The 17,926-nt window shown below is 43.0% G+C and overlaps 1 protein-coding gene across 1 annotated transcript in view; it reads left to right on the forward strand.

Moving 5' to 3' along the window:
- tnmd (tenomodulin) overlaps positions 1 to 10,389 on the forward strand; it is a 60,772-nt gene extending 50,383 nt beyond the window's left edge. Inside the window, exons 9-10 of the mRNA XM_019874670.1 lie at positions 1,852 to 1,961; positions 9,778 to 10,389. Coding sequence (XP_019730229.1) covers positions 1,852 to 1,961; positions 9,778 to 9,987 — 320 coding nt within the window. The 3' untranslated portion in view covers positions 9,988 to 10,389. The remainder of the gene's footprint in view (positions 1 to 1,851; positions 1,962 to 9,777) is intronic.
- Positions 10,390 to 17,926: the final 7,537 nt, after the last annotated feature.

Genomic DNA, 17,926 nt, shown 5'->3' on the forward strand with positions numbered 1-17,926 from the left:
TATATATATATATATATATATATATACACACACACACATATATACACACGGTACATATACACACATATATACAAATACTATTTTTTTAATTTTATTTTACCACTACATATAACAGTGCAGGTCAGCATGGTGGTAAATTCATTAGCACGTTCGCCTCACTGTGTAGCGATGCAGAGTTCGATTCCGGCTCTGGCCTTCCCGTGTGGTGTCTGCATGTTCTCCCCGTGCCTGCATGGGATTTCTCCGGGGACTCCAGTTTCCTCCCACATTCCAAAAAACATGTGTGGCAGGTTAATGGAGCACTCTGAATTGTCCCAGGTGTGATTGCGAGTGTGAATGGTTTTTTGTCTATGTGCACCTGCGATTGTCTGGCAACCAGTTCAGAGTGGAGCTGGCCTTCTGCCCGGTCAGCTCGGATAGGCTCAAGCATGCCCGCAACCCTGGTGAGGATAAGCGGGTTAGAAAATGGATGGACATAGCAGTGCTACACAATGACAGCTTCTTAAAACAACAGAATATACAGTTTTATAAAAGATATTAAATCAATATTTAGCACAGTTGAGTAGCATGACCCATTTGAAAAATGAATTGCCCACCTCTGACTTGCAGTATGGGACCCTGTAATCAGATGGCTTACTTAGCACACTTCTCTATGACTGCCCGTTGGTCTCCATCCTGTTTCTGCACCACGGATTGCTTTCACATAAGGACATATTTTAACGGAGACTCGAAATTGCAAGTTGCAGCTCCGCAACGCAGAGATAATTGTCTTGCCGCTGGGCCTCCTACAAACGCATTGGGCCATCATTTCCCCGTGAGTGTAGCTGTTAGCGGGTAGCCAGACTAGTCAAGCCAAAACAAGTAATGTTGTACTTGCTTTTATATTTGAAGTTTCCCCTCAGAAGCACTCGTGACGCCTCACATGACTTCAAATTGAGGCTAGCTGGCCTGACCTATTCTTAGTGAGCAAAGGCAAGGTGACGGACTTGAACTGGAGTGCAATATTCAGTGTCCAGTCCTCATGCGCACTGGTGCTCCCCAGATTATAATATGATATATTGTAATGTTCGACATTGTGATCGTGTGAAGGGGTAACAAAAAACACTATTTCCTCAAATCGTGGCCATCCTTGTAATCGATGCCGTTTCCAATTAGTCACCATGCGTATTATCCACTTGAATGAATTAGCACTTCCCTCAGTGAGACGCCTCCCTTTTCTGGAAAAAAATAAAGGTAATGATCTCAGTGAGGAAGTTATTATTCACTGACAAACATTAACGGCACAACTGAGGAGTTTCTACTATAGTCATATTTTTTTATGTTGATATTTCCTGTATTTTTTATGTTTTAATTTCCTGAATGTTATATTTTGAATGGATGGTCTCTTTGGGTGCTTTCAAGATGAGATAGGGTGCCATTCTTAATCATTTCGCTGCCTTTGTCAAAAATAGTAACGCATCAAGTTAACGTGTCAGTATACGTATGTCAAGTTTCACTTGCACATGCACTTTAATTTGCTGGTGATGTTGTTTCATGCTATTCCAAAATTGGATTTGTACAGATAAAACATGCACAAATCCTTGTAGCACACTTTTTTATGTGGATTACCGTAGTGTGAAAAAGGAATTAAATTCATTTTTGGGTTCTGTTCCATCACTGCAGATACTCATGTGGATATTGGGGTTTTTGTTTTTACATAGCAGCATCACAAGAGCACTTCTATTGTTTGAGGCGTAAAACTCTTCTTGCGGCTTTCTGCTGATTGCTTGTCATTAAGGAGTTCTGTCAACAGTTGAGTGTTCAAAACAGCGTTGCGACTGCGTGGGCATCTTACTTGTGTTTCTGATTCAGATTCGGAGACGGAGGAAGAGGAGGTGGAGCATGTGGACGCTCCCGACACAGGGGTGAAAGGTCATCGTTCCACCCGCGAGGTGGAGGATCACCCTCCCGTGAATGATTACGTAAGTGTGCTGTGACATCCGAGGAACCTACCGCAAGTTACAGTCAAGTCACTTCAATTAGCTGCGTCTCCGGCTCCACTTTGTCCGCATATAAATCGCTCACTAATTGATGTTAAAACTGACTTTGTGCACCAGAGGGCACAGCAATTGCTCGACGTATCTGTTTAAGCAAGGCCAGTTCTTTGAAGAGTCTCTTAATGTCCCTCCATTAATTGAGAGAAACATCCAGCCTCTCCAAGGCAGCAAACTGTGCCTAAAGTGCCTCTTTGTGCCTTTTCTCACTTTGCAGAGCAACGCACGACGCAAAGAGCACGCTCAAGGTCGCTCGCTACTGCGCAGATAAGTTACATTGATCAACAACGCTTTAATTATCAAAGCGTACAACATGAAGGGGGAAAGATTGACGGCGTATTTTCCTGCGTCGCATCTAAACCGCTCAGCAGTGCAGGATTAATTATCCATGACTGTGTGAGAAAAATATTTTGGGCACTGACATAAAGGAAAGCACACTACAAACCATAATTACGGAACACACGCAACACACCACATTTATCACTTACACGCAAATGGTCACGAAAGCGGAGGCGCTGTCTTTTCAGAGCAGTGTGACACATGGGCAGAAACAGGACTTGCTCTAATGGTCACATTTTTCAGGCCCGTCCCAGAAACACTTCTCAACACTCCTTGACGCTTATTTGTGAGAACAATATGTGCCTTGTAGGAACAAGTTAAGGACAACCATATTTGGTCAAACAGTGCCAAAGGGCTCTTTATTAATTCACCTGCAGCAATAGGTGTCGATGGGGGAGGACTACAGCGGGACATTTCATTTTGGGGGATCAAATAACTTCTTACACAAAATCAATCATGATGACTCTTTCAAATAATCTCCAGTACAGTATATAACAACTTTATGGAGCAAATATATGAGGATACATACAGTAATGTTCTATTTGGTGTTATGTCCTGCATCTCTAACTGTTGGGTAGATGTCAATTGTGCTTTGCAGAAACTGGTAAAAATAAAATAGCTATTTTATAATTAAAAAGAATACTCATTAGTCATTGCCAACACCGAATATTGCAGCGTTGCACTGAACTGAGTTTTAGTGAGAGACTTGGGCTTGTGTTTCCCCTGATCATCTTTGGCATTTTTGGTGGCAGGTTGACAACTGCTGTGATCGAGCTCTTTTGTTTTCTTGCATGGATGCTACTTTTTAAATCTATTTTAAAAATCTCACATAGCCCCTGAAGTTCCTTAATAATCGTTCTCTGAAAACTCGCAATTTTTTTTTTATTCACTTCACGTCTTAAGGTTGCCTCTCCAGTAACCTCGGAGAGTGGAAACGTTCGGTCAACTATTTGGACAAAAAAAAGAAACGCGAACGATTGTCGCCCAAATTTATGTGAACATGGGTAAAATACACAATAATCATAGTACCAGAACGAAACACAATATTTTGAATGGTCTTAACATTGTAAGTGTTGCCCCATTAATATGCAAAGCTTCCAACATGTTCGGTTTTGTCTTACCCTCCATGGCAGAGGCGCTGTCGAACCCCTGAGACCGATTCACCGAACCCCTGGGGTTCGATCGAACCCAGGTTAAGAACCACTGCTCTAAAAGTTCAAATTTTTGTCTAGTTATTTTTAAAAAGTACTCTATTATTGAATGAAAGCAAAGATCAAAACGTGTTTTCTGGCTTAATTATTTATTGAAGAAATAAAAATATAAATATCCATCCATCTATCCATCCATCCATCCATCCATCTTCTTCAGCTTCAGCTCAGTCAGGTAGAAATATTTTCCTTGAAAACAAAAAAAGATAGTTTTAGGAATAACTATTTAAATTTTCACAATTAATCTATGAGGTTGGATACATCGAAAAATGAATAATACTGACTCAGGTGTACTTCACAGTCCTCTGACCATGCTTCTCCATTCTGCTTTTTCCCTGTGGAGAAAATAGTTATGGGTAGTTGTTGGTGCGTTTTTTTTTTTTTTTTCTGGCGTGAGAACATTCGAAGAAACAGGCATGCCATTTTCAGTTATATTTGAGAACGGGTTCTTCATTAGCGAATCAGACAGCAGAACACAATAACCTTTCATATGCTGTAAAAAAAATTAATAATAATAATTGAAACATGCCGTAATCTCCAATTTACCTACGTGAATGAAGTATTAAAGTCATAATTACTGGAGATGTTTGTATGAAAAACACTTGAAGGCATAAATATAAAACAATCCAAATGAAAAACAAATGCCAGTAATTGCATGCCTTCCTTTTCCAACAAAATCCGACTTAAGTCTTTTTAAAATAATAAGGTTAATGATGTCCACACAATCCAACGGTAAAGCACCGAAAAACAACATCCCGCACGATCTGCTGCAGGTAAGGTTTCTCAGTGCAAGACTCTAATGGGCAAAAGAAGTCAACATTTGAGTGCGGCTTCTCCACCCAGAGCACATTTGTAAGGTATAATACCCATTTGGGTCCTTGCGACAGGCTGTCAGATATACGGCGATGACCTTTCACACAGGTGCACGTGCATCACACACTCTGTGGCCCAAACGGAATAACTTCCACAACACGAGGCTGATGCGATGGTGCCACTGTCATTGACCTGTACCGCAAGGATATGCTCACAAAATGGGCAACAACTCCCCCACTGCCAAAAAAAAAAAAAACTGCAGAATTTGTTGTCACGGTTTTAAAAAAGAAAACCACCAAGCTGTACAAAAATACATACGTATTGTAGTATTCGTGGCCGAGTGAGTGACATCAGGGGCTGCAGTCGGATTGGCCGAGTTTGTCTGAGTTTAGGCCTGCAGCTCGCCCTTGCAAGTTTTCTCATATTGTACTTGTGTCTTTGATTATTTGTCCCGTTCAATAAATGGCTGAAACTGTCTTGCCCTCATGCTAGGACATTATAACTTCGTTTCAGGACACGCCCACAATAAGTGAAATTCGCAACACTGTAAAAAATCCAGTCAAATACTCTCTAGGCATGTTTTTACAGCAATCATGGCACTTATTTTTTTAAACTCTTTAAACAAACAAATAATGCAAAATCATTTAAGCACATTTCATTTATTGAGAGTGAGCCAGGGCAATAGATAACACAAAAATATCGTCCAGTAGACTGAACTACTGTACCACTCACTCTGTTGACAGTTCTATAAACAATCCAGATTTTTTTCCAAGCTAACAAACTTAATTTATCGTCGCACAATCTACGTCAATAACCATTCCCAAAGGTGCACATTGTCAAATGAACCTGCATGTGATCGCATTTAACTCTTTCATTCCACAAGACGTACTTCTACGTCTTTTTAAAATTAGGCCCTGCCTACCAAGGACGTACTTGTACGTCTAAGTCTTTTTTTTGCGTCATAGAGAGGAGGAGGGTCTGGTGCAATCTGTGAATGAGAATAAGACGTTTGCATTGTAAATCATGTAAAAAAGCTACCAGTAGGTGGCAGTGGTGCCTCACATGCTTGAAATGCATGCTTTTACAAAAAGCTCTTTTTCTCCGTTTTTTTCTGTCCAGGAATCGCCATTTTCATGAAATTTAGCCATTTTGTAATGCCGATTGCTGAAGAATGGAAAAAGATAGAAACATTTTTTTCCTGCTGAAAGAAGAGAGTCCAAACTTTATTTTGGTGGGTCCATGTTTATATAGCATTAGAACCAAATATTCTGTGGGCCTTGCAAGATCAGTCAAAATCCAGTAAAACGCTGGGATTGAGGGGGTTGCTCCAGTGAAAATGGCTGGGATTGAATGAGTTAAAAACAGGATTACTGATGATGACATTGAATTGGAAAACTAGGCTGCACCGATGATTTACAGGTTAGATTTGTTCTGAAAGTCAGCTGTAACGATTGAAATCCATCGGTGCAGCACGCACTCGTAGAAATCTTTACAGTAGCACCAAAGCTGCTTATCGCTAGAGAGTTTAGCCAGATGAAAAGCTTTCGCCTTCTTCAATTACATCCACCTTGGCGAGACGCTGATCTAAGATCGGGCGTTGTGACATAATGCTTCACAAAAGCAGGAAATAGGCATGAACATTAGCCCGCATGTTTTTGATGCGAGATTGAATGTGACGCAGTTTCATTTCTCGTCCCTTAATGTGTTGTTTAGATGAACCCTAACAATCGTCCCATCACTTTATGTCCTGCAGTTTGGTTCTTATCATTTTAGGACAAGGAGGAAATCGAGGAGATCATCAAATTCTCAATTCATATTCAATATTATGCTGACCGTGGGTATTCAAAAGACGGCTTGGTGGCAGTGGTGTCTCTTTTCATTACTGACTTGGCGTGCATACGACAAGTGGCTGAGTCGGTCGGGTAAGGTGGTAACGGGAACAGACCGTTATTCTCGTTGCTGTGGGACTTCGTGTTGTTGATAGGGTGGTCATTGCGCCCATTGTTTTCTCATCCCTCCCTGGTCGTTCAACCCCTCTATCTTGTTTTCTGTCTACGCTCTGTCCCTCTACCCTATGTCTGCGGCTCCACACAAAACAAGCAAAGACAGACAAAGCCTGTTTTCTGTTCAACGATTCCTCTATTGAGGGACTTTTTGCCCTTTTTTCTTGACCTGCTGAATGTATAAAGTCCTTTGAAATAACTTCTGCTGTCCGTCGGTGTTACTTTAATGAAACGGACTTGCTTTCATTCACTTTCGCAGTAGGTATCTCCATGAAATTTGTCGAAAACCCACAGGAAATACTTTCCTCTCATTAAATGGCTGGCAGTTTTTGGAGGTGTATGACTAGGGAAGGCTTACACGTGAGCTCAAGTCACACGGAGCAAAGAAAGCTCATGGTTTTCACTCTTCATTAACGCTGCTTGTTTGGGAGCGACTGCCTCAGATTTCCCAAGGTGAGCCATTCTTATCGCCGCAGTGTTCCCACTAGAAGAGGCGACTCAAAGCCGCAGTGATTAATATGTGCCGGCCATTTTAAGAGGCTAGCTCTGATTAATTGTCTTTAAGGTACAATGCTGCCTTTTGGCTGTTTATTTGATTTGTTTTCTGGCAGGCCGTCATTTGAATAAAACATTTTCTCTATTTTTCCTTAGCAGTGTCCGACTGTTGTGTGAGAAGCAGATAAGATAATCATTGGTCCATTGAGGGGTTTGCTGTTATTCCCATAACAGATTGTTGACAGCAGGCTGATGACCCTGAAACTTGACTGAAACAATAAATCATTAGACGCCTTCCTCTGCATGTCGTGGTGATAAATCAAACGCGCCTAAACAAGATATCATCCGTCGCAGCATCTCGGTGGTGTTTCAGACCTCGTAAGTTTAGAGTTTTACCCGATTTATCAGAGGTCACATCGGAAGCCTCCAAGTATTTGGTCATGAAAAAATACTATCAATCACCGCACGAATAAAACCACATTTGTGTACACTACTGTGACTGATGATATGCCCACCAGCTAACCTCAAATGTGGATCAACTTTTAAATGTGAATGATCAAAATCAGACCATGTCAAAAAGTACAAAGTTGCTCTTAATAAACATGCATCGTCATCTTCAGGCTGTGTATTATATGCCAAGGTTAAAAAAAAAAGTTTGATTCTGCCTTTTTCTGTTCTTTTATATAGCAGTAGAACGAGATAGGTTTGACAAAATCCAGCCTTTTCCCCCAGTGGACTCACAAACTGAGCTGATGTCATGTTTAAAACGGATGCCATGTGACAGTTATGTACCAGCTTGAAATTTAGAGTGGAGCAGTTTAAGGCCCTTCCACACCCATCCCCTGTTGAAAAACGTCCCTCTTTCAGCCCCTTGAAAGTACACATCAAACACACAAATACTACAGTAACTGCACCTCATAAAACCAGTTTATTTGTTTGCATTCTCTTTTTTGAATGTTTTTTTTTTTTATATGTTTTTATATGGCAGCATGGTGGATCAATGGTTGGTGAGCACACCCTCCTCACAGTTCTGAAGGTTAAGGTTTGAGTCTTGGTCTTCATGTGTGGAGTCATAAGAATCAGTTTGTTTTTGTTTTGTTTTTGTGACTTTGTCCAGTTTAGCATGAGACTGACTTGTGTGCACCTCTGAGTCTCCTCCGCGAGCGATCAATGTGTCGTCTTGTTACCACTTGACTGAAGCTGACTTTTCCCCAAAAATCTGATGCAGCTTTTCCTGGAAATTGAGTCAGCCCCGGCTTCGAGCAACACGACCTGATTGTCTCAGAGGAGCCATTTACTGAAAAAGATTGAAATGTGGCGCAACATGGACCGAGGGCAGTCGAGTTAAGCCCATTAGGTGTTGCTCTTGATCCAAGGTGCGGGCCCTGCGAGTCTTCCAGCGCGTGAATCAGCCAGCACAATGACCAACGCCAGGGGTCATTAAATCGAGCTAATTTACCTTTCGTTTGGACTCCCAATTGGCCCCTCTATAAATTTAGAGGCAGCCAGCGAGAGCAAATGAATGAATCCTTGTTAGGCCATCATTAGCCTGCTAATTGCTTGAGGAATGTGACGCATACTCAAAGTCAAGGTCAGGGGGAGGGTGCTCATTTGGATGCCATATAGGGAGGCAAGGCTGACGTTACGGCGGAGTTATGAGGTCAGAGATGAATGAAATAGTGTCATTCTGCTGCTTTAAGGCACGTTCGAGCATTTTGATGGAAGGTGTCTGCGATGGACAAGAGAGAAATGACACTTGGCGCGCGTATGTGTGCGCAGCACCGCCATCACTGACCATGCTGGAAAGGTCAAAGGGATCGCATCATGTTTTATTTCCCTGAGATTTAATCAAACACTATTTCGTCACATTCTTGCATCGTCATGGGTATCGATTCTTTTCATTGATCTTTACACATATTCTGCTGACGTATGAAAGGCCCAAGTTCACTAAATACGCCTCTCCCTTGAGCGCTCACACCTTGAGGAGCCGCTATCATAACCTTAGCCTGCTGTGAGGTCCCTGCAGGGAGCTCTCTGATGACCATTAACATATTGCGTGTGAAAGCACAGACAGATGAAATGTTTCAGCAAGCTCCACTCAAGAGTATGCAGATGTATGGTACAAGCAAAGAATGTGTCGCTGGAGTTACTAAAAAAGTCGTGATTGTTTGTTGATTTTGAGCTCTCGTGAACACAAAAAAGCCATTGTTCTGCTGACCGTTGCTTCCCACCAAAAGCTCACTTTCTTCACTTATTGTTCAGAAATGTCTTTTTGATTAGACCAACCCATGCTGTAGCGCTGATTACTAAAGTATGGAAAAAAGGGAGAAACAAACTTTTATTCTGATTAAAGAAAATAATCTTTTTTTCTGTTCTTATAGTGTCACAGATGACAATACAGTCAAACCTCGGTTTTCGTCCATAATCCGTTCCAGAAGGCCGTTCGAAAACCGAAACCACACTCTTTTTAAAATAAAAATGTTTACTGAACACGTCTGCTCACAATGGAAAGCAACACGAGGAAGCGTCACTTCCTCGTGTAAGGAAGGCGAGAGGAGTCAAATGGTGCATTCAAGTGCGCTCAGTTTGTTCGAGAACCGAAATTTGTTCGTCATCCGAGGCATAAAAAAACTCAAAATTTTTGGTTGAAAACCGAATTGGGCGAGAACCGAGACGTTCGAAAACCGAGGTTTGACTGTATTCTGTCGGAAAAAATCAGTCAAAATGCTCTAAAAGGGCTACCAATGAAGGTGTTGAGTACAGTAACAAAGTACTTGTCCTTTTCCACTTCTCACCACTCTTACTTCACTCTAAAAAGATTTTAAAATTGAGCTCCAGATGCCGCATTGGTGATGGTGACGCAATGTCATGTCCATCCTCCAACAGAGAGGTGTGGGTCTGGAGCTGGACAACCGCCTGGACGAGCGTGGTTACTGCTGCCAGTACTGTCATCACGGCTACCGCTTCTGCCGTCGCTACCACGTGCCCCTCGGTGGCTTCAACCCGTGGCCGTACTACTACCGGGGAGGCCACGTCGTCTGCCAGGTGGTGATGCCGTGCAACTGGTGGATCGCCCGCATGCTGGGGAGAGTCTGAGGGGGGTGTTGTTGTTCGCCTTGAATCGTTGCTTTCTTGCATCTTTCATACCACTCGTGAGATGAAAGTGGACCGACCGCCTTTAATTATTTCCAGAGCTGAGTTTTGGCGTGCTTGTCACACTAAATGAGCCCTGGGGCATGTTAAAGGCTTTCTTAAAAGGCGGGCGTCATTGATCATTTCCTTTGCTTCTATTTTGGTGCCTTCCTATGTAATGCATGCTAGCAAGTTTGGACCATGTTAAATATTTGAGGAGAAAGCTTTACATTTTTGTTAAAAAAAATTGCTGCAATGTGTAAATCGTTGCATATAGTATGACAGTAATTCACATGGTGGTTTTCAATAGACGTTTTAATGTCACTTTTTGGGCAAATTACTATGAATAAACCTTTACACATTTTACACGTTTAGTGTTTTTGCCGTTGAACATTTTGACGACAAATACAGATACAATGAAAATAACGAATAAATATATTACAATATGCTAAAATAAAAGCGTTGAAGCTGTGAAGCGTCTTCCTTTATTAATGATACACAGACATACTCCTCAATTATCAATTGTGTCTTCTTAAAGCACAACACCTTTCAATCTGACATAAATGAATTATGTCTAACTAAGAGATTACCTATCCTCAAGTGTATTGACCATTTCAAACAAAGCTAAAGAAACATTTCTCCAAGTTGTCACAGTTGGCTTTTCTTTCTTTCAATAAAAATGTCATTGAATATTAAACGTCACATCGTCTGTCATTAATAAAACAATATGAGCGCCCTCAAAGAGACGAGACGTCCCTCGGGTGCGTTGAGTAAGTAAGTGAGAAAGTAATGCAATCCAGCTCATTCTGCACTGCAAAAAAAAAAAAAAAAAGTATGCTAATCAAGTACTGTATGTGCCTAATGCAAACCAATGCACTAATGTGCTGCATCTTGACCTCAGTGCCTTGTGGTAATGTCATTGATATAAATGCAATTTTCTTGTGGATGAAAAAGAGGGAATGACATATTAGCTCATGCAAATATGTATGGATTGAGCTCAGGCGGCGGCCACCACATTGTTATTTCTAAATCAATAACGTCGATGGCCCGGAGCAACGTGTCGAGTAAAAAGAATAGTGGCGCAATTTAACAAATGCAATAATTGCGAGCATACGTCAAATTTACTGACAAGCATATTGTCCGGGGGAAAAAAATGGAGGCGCTTCGGAAAAGTTCACATAATCAGTTCATTTCTCTATATTTTTACCTTATCACGAGCTTTATTATTATTATTTAAGCCTACTTGTCTGGATGCTGCTACACTCGCAATGTGGAGGAAAAGTGTTTTCTTTTTTTCCTCAAGAAGCCACCACTGTTTGTGCGTGTGTCTCGCAGAATGTCTCGCAGGACTCTTTTGTGTTGTTGAGAGAGTCAATTGTCAAGGAAACCCGAGAGTCTCTTTGAATGCTGAATACTGGTGGATATGTGTATTGAAGGCTGCTCACTGAGCACTCATCACACCAGTTGGGACACCACGTTCAATATTAACCACAAAATGGAAGTTTTAAAAGCAGCTAAATCAAACACAATTCGATTTGATTGTCATTTGAAACTATTTTCACCATAGGTAATGGAAAATAAATAGAACCAGGGTGGCCTTCATAAGAGCTTTGTTAACTGTAAAAAGTAGTATCATTCAAGAGATCCAAACCCGTCTTGTGAAAATAAAACTAATTATTTGTCTGACTTATACACATTCCAGAAAAGAGGTTCACAAAAAAAAAGCTAAATTATATACTGGAGAACTGTACCACCCCCTTCTATTCAAACTCCTGCTTGTGAAGAGTGAAAAAATAAATAAATAAATACATTAATTTATTACTTGTTAGAATCCATTGTTTGTCCACAGTGTCGGCCCTCCCTTTTGTTTTGTCACCTTTTTCAGTGTGGGCTGGGCGCCTCCCTAATCGGTGCACCTGCCTCCCCTACACACCTGCGAGTCTTCAGCTCATCAGCCACTTGCAGCGTAAAAGCCAGCCTGACCAATGTTAAGGTATTATTCCTCTCTGTTAGTTGGATTTGAAAGAAACAAAGAATGTAGAATGTTGTTGGAGGTATTTCCTGCTCACTGTGTTTACGATCACCTTTAGTGCACCTCGACCCCCACCACTTTTAGGGCCCCCCTCCATCGGACATGTTTAACATCAAAAGAGGAACTGTTATCTCAAGTATCTGTGTTCCTGCCATCACACCAAATGGTAGTGATGGGAAAATGAAGCCTCATGAAGCAATGAGGCTTTACATCCAATTGGTTCGTTCCTGGGCCGAAGCATCATGAGGCTTTATTTGTGCTACTGCGCCATCATGTGGAAAATAAATGTCATGACAGACAGTGATTAAAATGATACCATGGATTTGATGTAGAGGTAAAATCGGGCCAAAAAAATCCAGCCCGACCCCGGCCTGCTGGTATTTAAGCCCAACCCGGCCTGAGCCCGACCAATTATCTTGATTTACAGGCCCGAGCCCGAAGCAAACCCGAAATTTCCTATTTCATTTGTGATGACTCGGCAGGAGGAGGGGTGATTTGTGGTAACAAATTAAAGCCTGTCTTTTGTCACGAAATCTAAGTTAAACAAGTCTGTATAATTATTTACATCTTTTAAACATGTATTTCTGTTTCTGCAGAGGGGACATTAACCGACAATTTTCCATCATTGACGGATTTTTTTTTTAAGAGTGGACGGGGTAAATTTAAGGCTGTCCATCATTTTGATGGGTTGAAAATTGGGCCATTCACCACAGCAGCAGTACGTCCTTAAAAATCGAGTGCGGCACTTGAAGATAAGCAGCGAGACAAAGAACAATGACGGCTGGATCATAGAGACATGAAGGAGTTCTTTGAATTGTCATTGCGAGTGTTTCGTACAGTACATGTTGTGATGAGGCCACTTCTGTTTTTTTGGCGAACCCCGGTCTTCTCGTGGCCAAAACTATTCACGGCCTCGTAACGAACAAAAAAAAAGTCAGCGAGAGAGAAGCCAGACCCGACCCGCGGGCTCGGGCGGCCCGATCTTATCTCTAGTCAGTGTCACCTGTCAGCTCATTGTCGTCCCGGTGCGCCGTTTTATTTCGAATCACCCGCGAAACTATTTGTTGGCGGTGATGTCGGAATCCCGTCTCACGAAGCTTCGGGCGGAGCAACGCGCGTTCCGAGGCATCGGGCGTGGCCACAAGCGAAATCGACACATGCCTCGAAGCACGCTTCTCAGATTTTCTTCCGGTTTACTCGGCACACGCATCGGAGCCTCGACACAGTCGGGCACATCACTACCAAATGGTGGGTTGTGGTGGTCTGGTCTCACCTCACCACTCCCAACTTCTTCCAGCCACACCGGGTCAGATGACATTTTACTTTCTTTGTTTCCGGGATTTGCATGAGAGGCGTACCTCCCCGCCTCTCATTATGATATTGTCTCTATATAATCTCAGGAATGTGTGTCTTTTACGCTTCCTGATTCAAATCTGGACCCCTCAGGAGCCCGAATCGATTCGTAAACTGCAGAAAAATAAATTAAACCCTTTGAAGTAACTGTTCATCGCCTCCAGCCTTTATTTGGATTACCAACATTCTCCTCCTCCGAAATTCAACGAACACGCGGGGAAGAGGAGGCCGCTCTTCCCCCAACACCAGCGACCCGTTGCCAATTCGTCAGTGATCTTTCCTGCCGTACTCGCTCCTGCCAAGTCACTACTCTGCAGCATTCCTGTACTCCTCGACTTGGTCATTTTGACTCCCTTTCAGTTCCTGCCACCTAGGCCTGTCCCACTTCCTGGCAATAAAGCCGTTCTGAGTTCATTATGTCTGCGTGTGGGTCCTGTGCTCATTTCTAGCGAAGCCTAACATTACTACATTGACATTCAATTATGTTCCACTTTTAGTTCTATGGTGTGTGCCTTACACTTTATCAATGATTTATTTGACAGCTGAATTTGTATTCCTGTTCAACATCATGGACAGAAAGTGAAGTGAATTGAATGTAGAGCCGCCAGTGACCACGAACACGAGAACTATTACTCAGGCAGCTGGCGCTTGCACTTACACCAGAGACGTTGCTGCTTGTCTTTCTATCGCCCATAAAACGCGTGTCATCACACATGTACTGCACATGCTGACATTCAACAGTCTAATATATTTATTGAATGTGCGTGACGTATTTAGTCCATCTGATTGGCCAGAACATTGACAGAATGTGCACGGTGGTGCAAAGAAAGTGCATTGTCTCTGCCAGCATGTGACAGTGCTGCGCTCCATTGGCGCGATGCGGAGAAGAAGCCCATAGTGGAAGCCGCGGCTGGTTGTGATCTCTTCTATTCACTTGAATTGAGGGAACGGCGTTTGGCGCCACTGAATTCAGAATCAAGATCAGAATCAGAATCTTTTTCTTGAAATTAATGTTGCAGCAGGAACGTCACATGTTCAGTCCAAAGCGAATACCATGAATAGACAATGATTAAAAAAAAGTCGGCAATAGAAGTTAAATATATGAGCAACATCAGAGCTAGTTTCTGAAAAGTAAATAAATTGCACTTGGAATAAATGAAACTTGAAGCCATTTTGTCCTCCTCCGAGGAGCCCTAAACACACAGCCTGAGGGCAAAAGCTGAAACTTTTCTTGGAGTGGATGAGCGAATTATACAAAATAGCATTTACCTTCCTGAGGACCCGTTTAGCCCGGCCTGCTGCCATCATGCTGACAGCAGTTTTAACAAGGCTACAGAGGTGATTCTTTTCAGACAAGTTTCCATTTCCAAACAATAGCGTAGGATAAAACCGATTCAATCCAACTTCTGTAAAAGAGAATCCTCATCTGAGCTGAAACTTGGAAAAAAAATCGCATTTACCTTCAAAAGTACAGTCATTGATGAAACATTTTGGAGGCGACGTCAACAGGAGGTTCCAAGCACAGTTTACTGTTGAGGATCACACCCCGATATTGGTATTCCTCCACCATCTCAACATCGGCACCTTTCGTGACAGCAGGTGGTGGAATAGATGTCGACTTCCTAAAATCAATAATCAGGTCATTGATTTTTGGACACAAATAAAAAATATCCAAATTTGACACAGAATAGCTGGTGAGAAACATCAGAAAAGCAGCTATGACACCAGACACCTACAGGAGGTACATTTGAAATACCAGATAAGTCCATGCAATTTTACATCCATCATATCTATCCATCCAACGCCTCAAGATAATTCTGTGGGGCTCCTTACGCCCTCCTTATCAAGGATCAGGTCAAAAATTAACCTCATGTTGACCTACAGCCCAAGCCTCATGGCAGACCTGATTGCATAAGTAAAAATCAGATAAGCCCACACAGCTTTATATTGTTTTTTTTTTTCATTCCTCCAGCAATATGAAGCTAATCAGTGACATCGCTGCGGTTGAACGCTGCGTTCTTTTTATCTCAAATGAAACCGTTCTTCTCATGCAGCTTGGAAACATCCGTTCTCGAAGCACTGCCACTGTTTGGATGACGGGAGGAAGCGGAATGGATGAGCATCTCTCAGGTGAGTGCTGTTCAAAGGAACTTTGCCTCCCTCCCCCTTATCCCCCTCCCTCAAGGATGGGCCTCTATCATCAAATGAAGCTCTCAAACAATTTAATTCCTTTTGTTACTTATTGAGAAAATGGACTCCCACCCCTCTCCCCCACCACCACCACCACCCCCTTTATTTTCATTTCAAATAATCCTCTCATGCTTGTTGAGACGGAGGTGTTGCCAGGCGAGCAGAGTGTGGAGCAATGCCTGAGCTGGGCCTTTGTATTCACTTGAATGACCTGCAAGGAAACACTCTGCTCTCCTTTTCTCTCCTGTGACAGCGTGTGGTGACAGTGCCATCTTGAGTCAAGAGAGGTGAACACCAATTAATAGCACACTTTCCCCGAATCTAGAGCATCAGTCTGTTACAAATAGGGGCAAGCACATATTGATATGAGTATGTAGCTGAGGAAAAAGTAGCCAAATACCTCCGGTGGGTCAGCAGGTTGCGCAGAAGGTCAGTGTGTGTTACGTGAAGGTATTCGGCTTGCTCCTGGGAACGAAGGGTAAGTGGCCTATGTTAAACCACACAGTCCTCAAGGAGCTTGGACTCTCCGATAGTAGATGCCGTGCCTTTGCCGGACTCGTGAGCCAAAGACTACTTTTGTACTCCTTGGATGAGCTGAAGGGTTTCTTGGTGTGATGTAGTAGTAGTAGTAGTAGTAGTAATAGTAGTAACACTGGTTTGCGGGTGGCAGAGTCGGCGGTGAATGTCGTCAAAGCCTACTATATGCTGACTGGTTGTGTCTCGGGTAAATGGCAATCCCTAAAAAACAAAACAAAAAAAAAAAAAAAAACAATAATAAATCAAAGTCTGAAACAAGAAAGGCAAATAAAAAATGGGATGAGAAGACAATAGGAGCGAAAAAAACAAAGGTTCTGCAAGAAGTGCGGCGACTCTGCTTGACCCTGCACAGGGATATGGTGGGGAGTCGGCCTTGGGCCAAGGCCCTAAAATGGTGCCGCAGCGGGAATCTGGGTAGTGAAGGCCGGTTGAGCGTTTCCATCGACCTCTTAGCTAGGAAGATGGCCTTTCATCCATTTCATGCACAGCACCGAGATTACCACTTACTCGACGGCCGAGCCTAAAATCGCCGAATTGCCGCGTCGGAGGTGTCGCTATGCGGAGCCCCCTCATACACACCCACATGGCGGCACTTTCGGATTTTTTGTTTGTTTGGGGGTTTTTTGTTTTGTTTTTAGGTTTGGAGTGGGCGGAGGATGTGTATGCCCCTAGAAAAGAATTGTCCCTCCACTGCGCACCCCAGTGCAGTAGAATTGTTCCTACACATTCAGAAGCAAAAGAGGAGCAATTGGTAGCAAGCTGACAACGCTTGAGGACCATTAATGTGATATGTTCACAAACTTGATCTTGACATTAAGCAGAAAACAGAGGAATGCCTGTTTTTGAAATATCTTTGTTCCCCATCTGTAAACTTAGTTGTGTCGTTACACATATAGGTACGTTTATTGGCAGTCCCCATTAGTCGCCCTACTACATTGTCAAGATTGAGTACTCGTATGTTTTGCAGGACACTAAATCTCAAGTGGATGACAGACAGCAAATGACTGCCGGGCCATAGTTTGGACAACCTGCCTGAGTTTTTGTTTTTTTTTTTAACCTTTTGTTTCTTTTCCCCTCTGCCTTTGTTACAGGATGTTTTATACGACCAGGCCTCACAGATGGCATATTCTGCCATGTTGCATTTAGCGCGGTGGGTTAAACGAAGATCATCCCTGCACCGCTTCTCACCACACGCTGGAGGCGCCAACATGTCAGCCATCATCCTTCAAGTGCTCCCACAGCAAGGGGCACAGCAGTAAACACTGGAACTGTGTCAGTGGCCGCGGGCAACACCGAAATAGTCACTCCACTCTTTTTTTTTCCACCCCATTGGGACTCGTGCAATCTTATGGCTTTTTGACTCATTAAGTAACGGAATAGTGTTATATTACAGTCATCTTCTCTTATTTGAGTCATCCATAGCAAGCTCACTGTTGGCAGCCGATCGATGCAAGCGTGGTGATGAAATGGAGGCTCGTTTGTTGATGAACGGGTTGATTCTTTTTCCCCGTTTTCCAACAATTGAGATGGAGCTTTCAGCAAAGACGTCCTGCTGCACAGCTGTGCCTGCAGCACGTGGGTGTCGACGCAGTAGGCAAGCCCCAATTCCAGACAGCTTCCTCAGCCAGCACCCACGCACAGCCACCATTCATACTGTAGTAACACACACACGCACACACACGCACGAGCGCGCACGCACGCACACGCACACACACGCGCGCTCTTGGAAAATCTGTCCAAGTTACTCTGCCGCGGTGGTGGTGACAGACTGGGGTGTCTGCAGCTGTGAGT

This window comes from Hippocampus comes, unplaced genomic scaffold, assembly GCF_001891065.2.
Source record: "Hippocampus comes isolate QL1 unplaced genomic scaffold, H_comes_QL1_v1.1 scaffold118, whole genome shotgun sequence".
Taxonomy (NCBI): domain Eukaryota; kingdom Metazoa; phylum Chordata; class Actinopteri; order Syngnathiformes; family Syngnathidae; genus Hippocampus; species Hippocampus comes.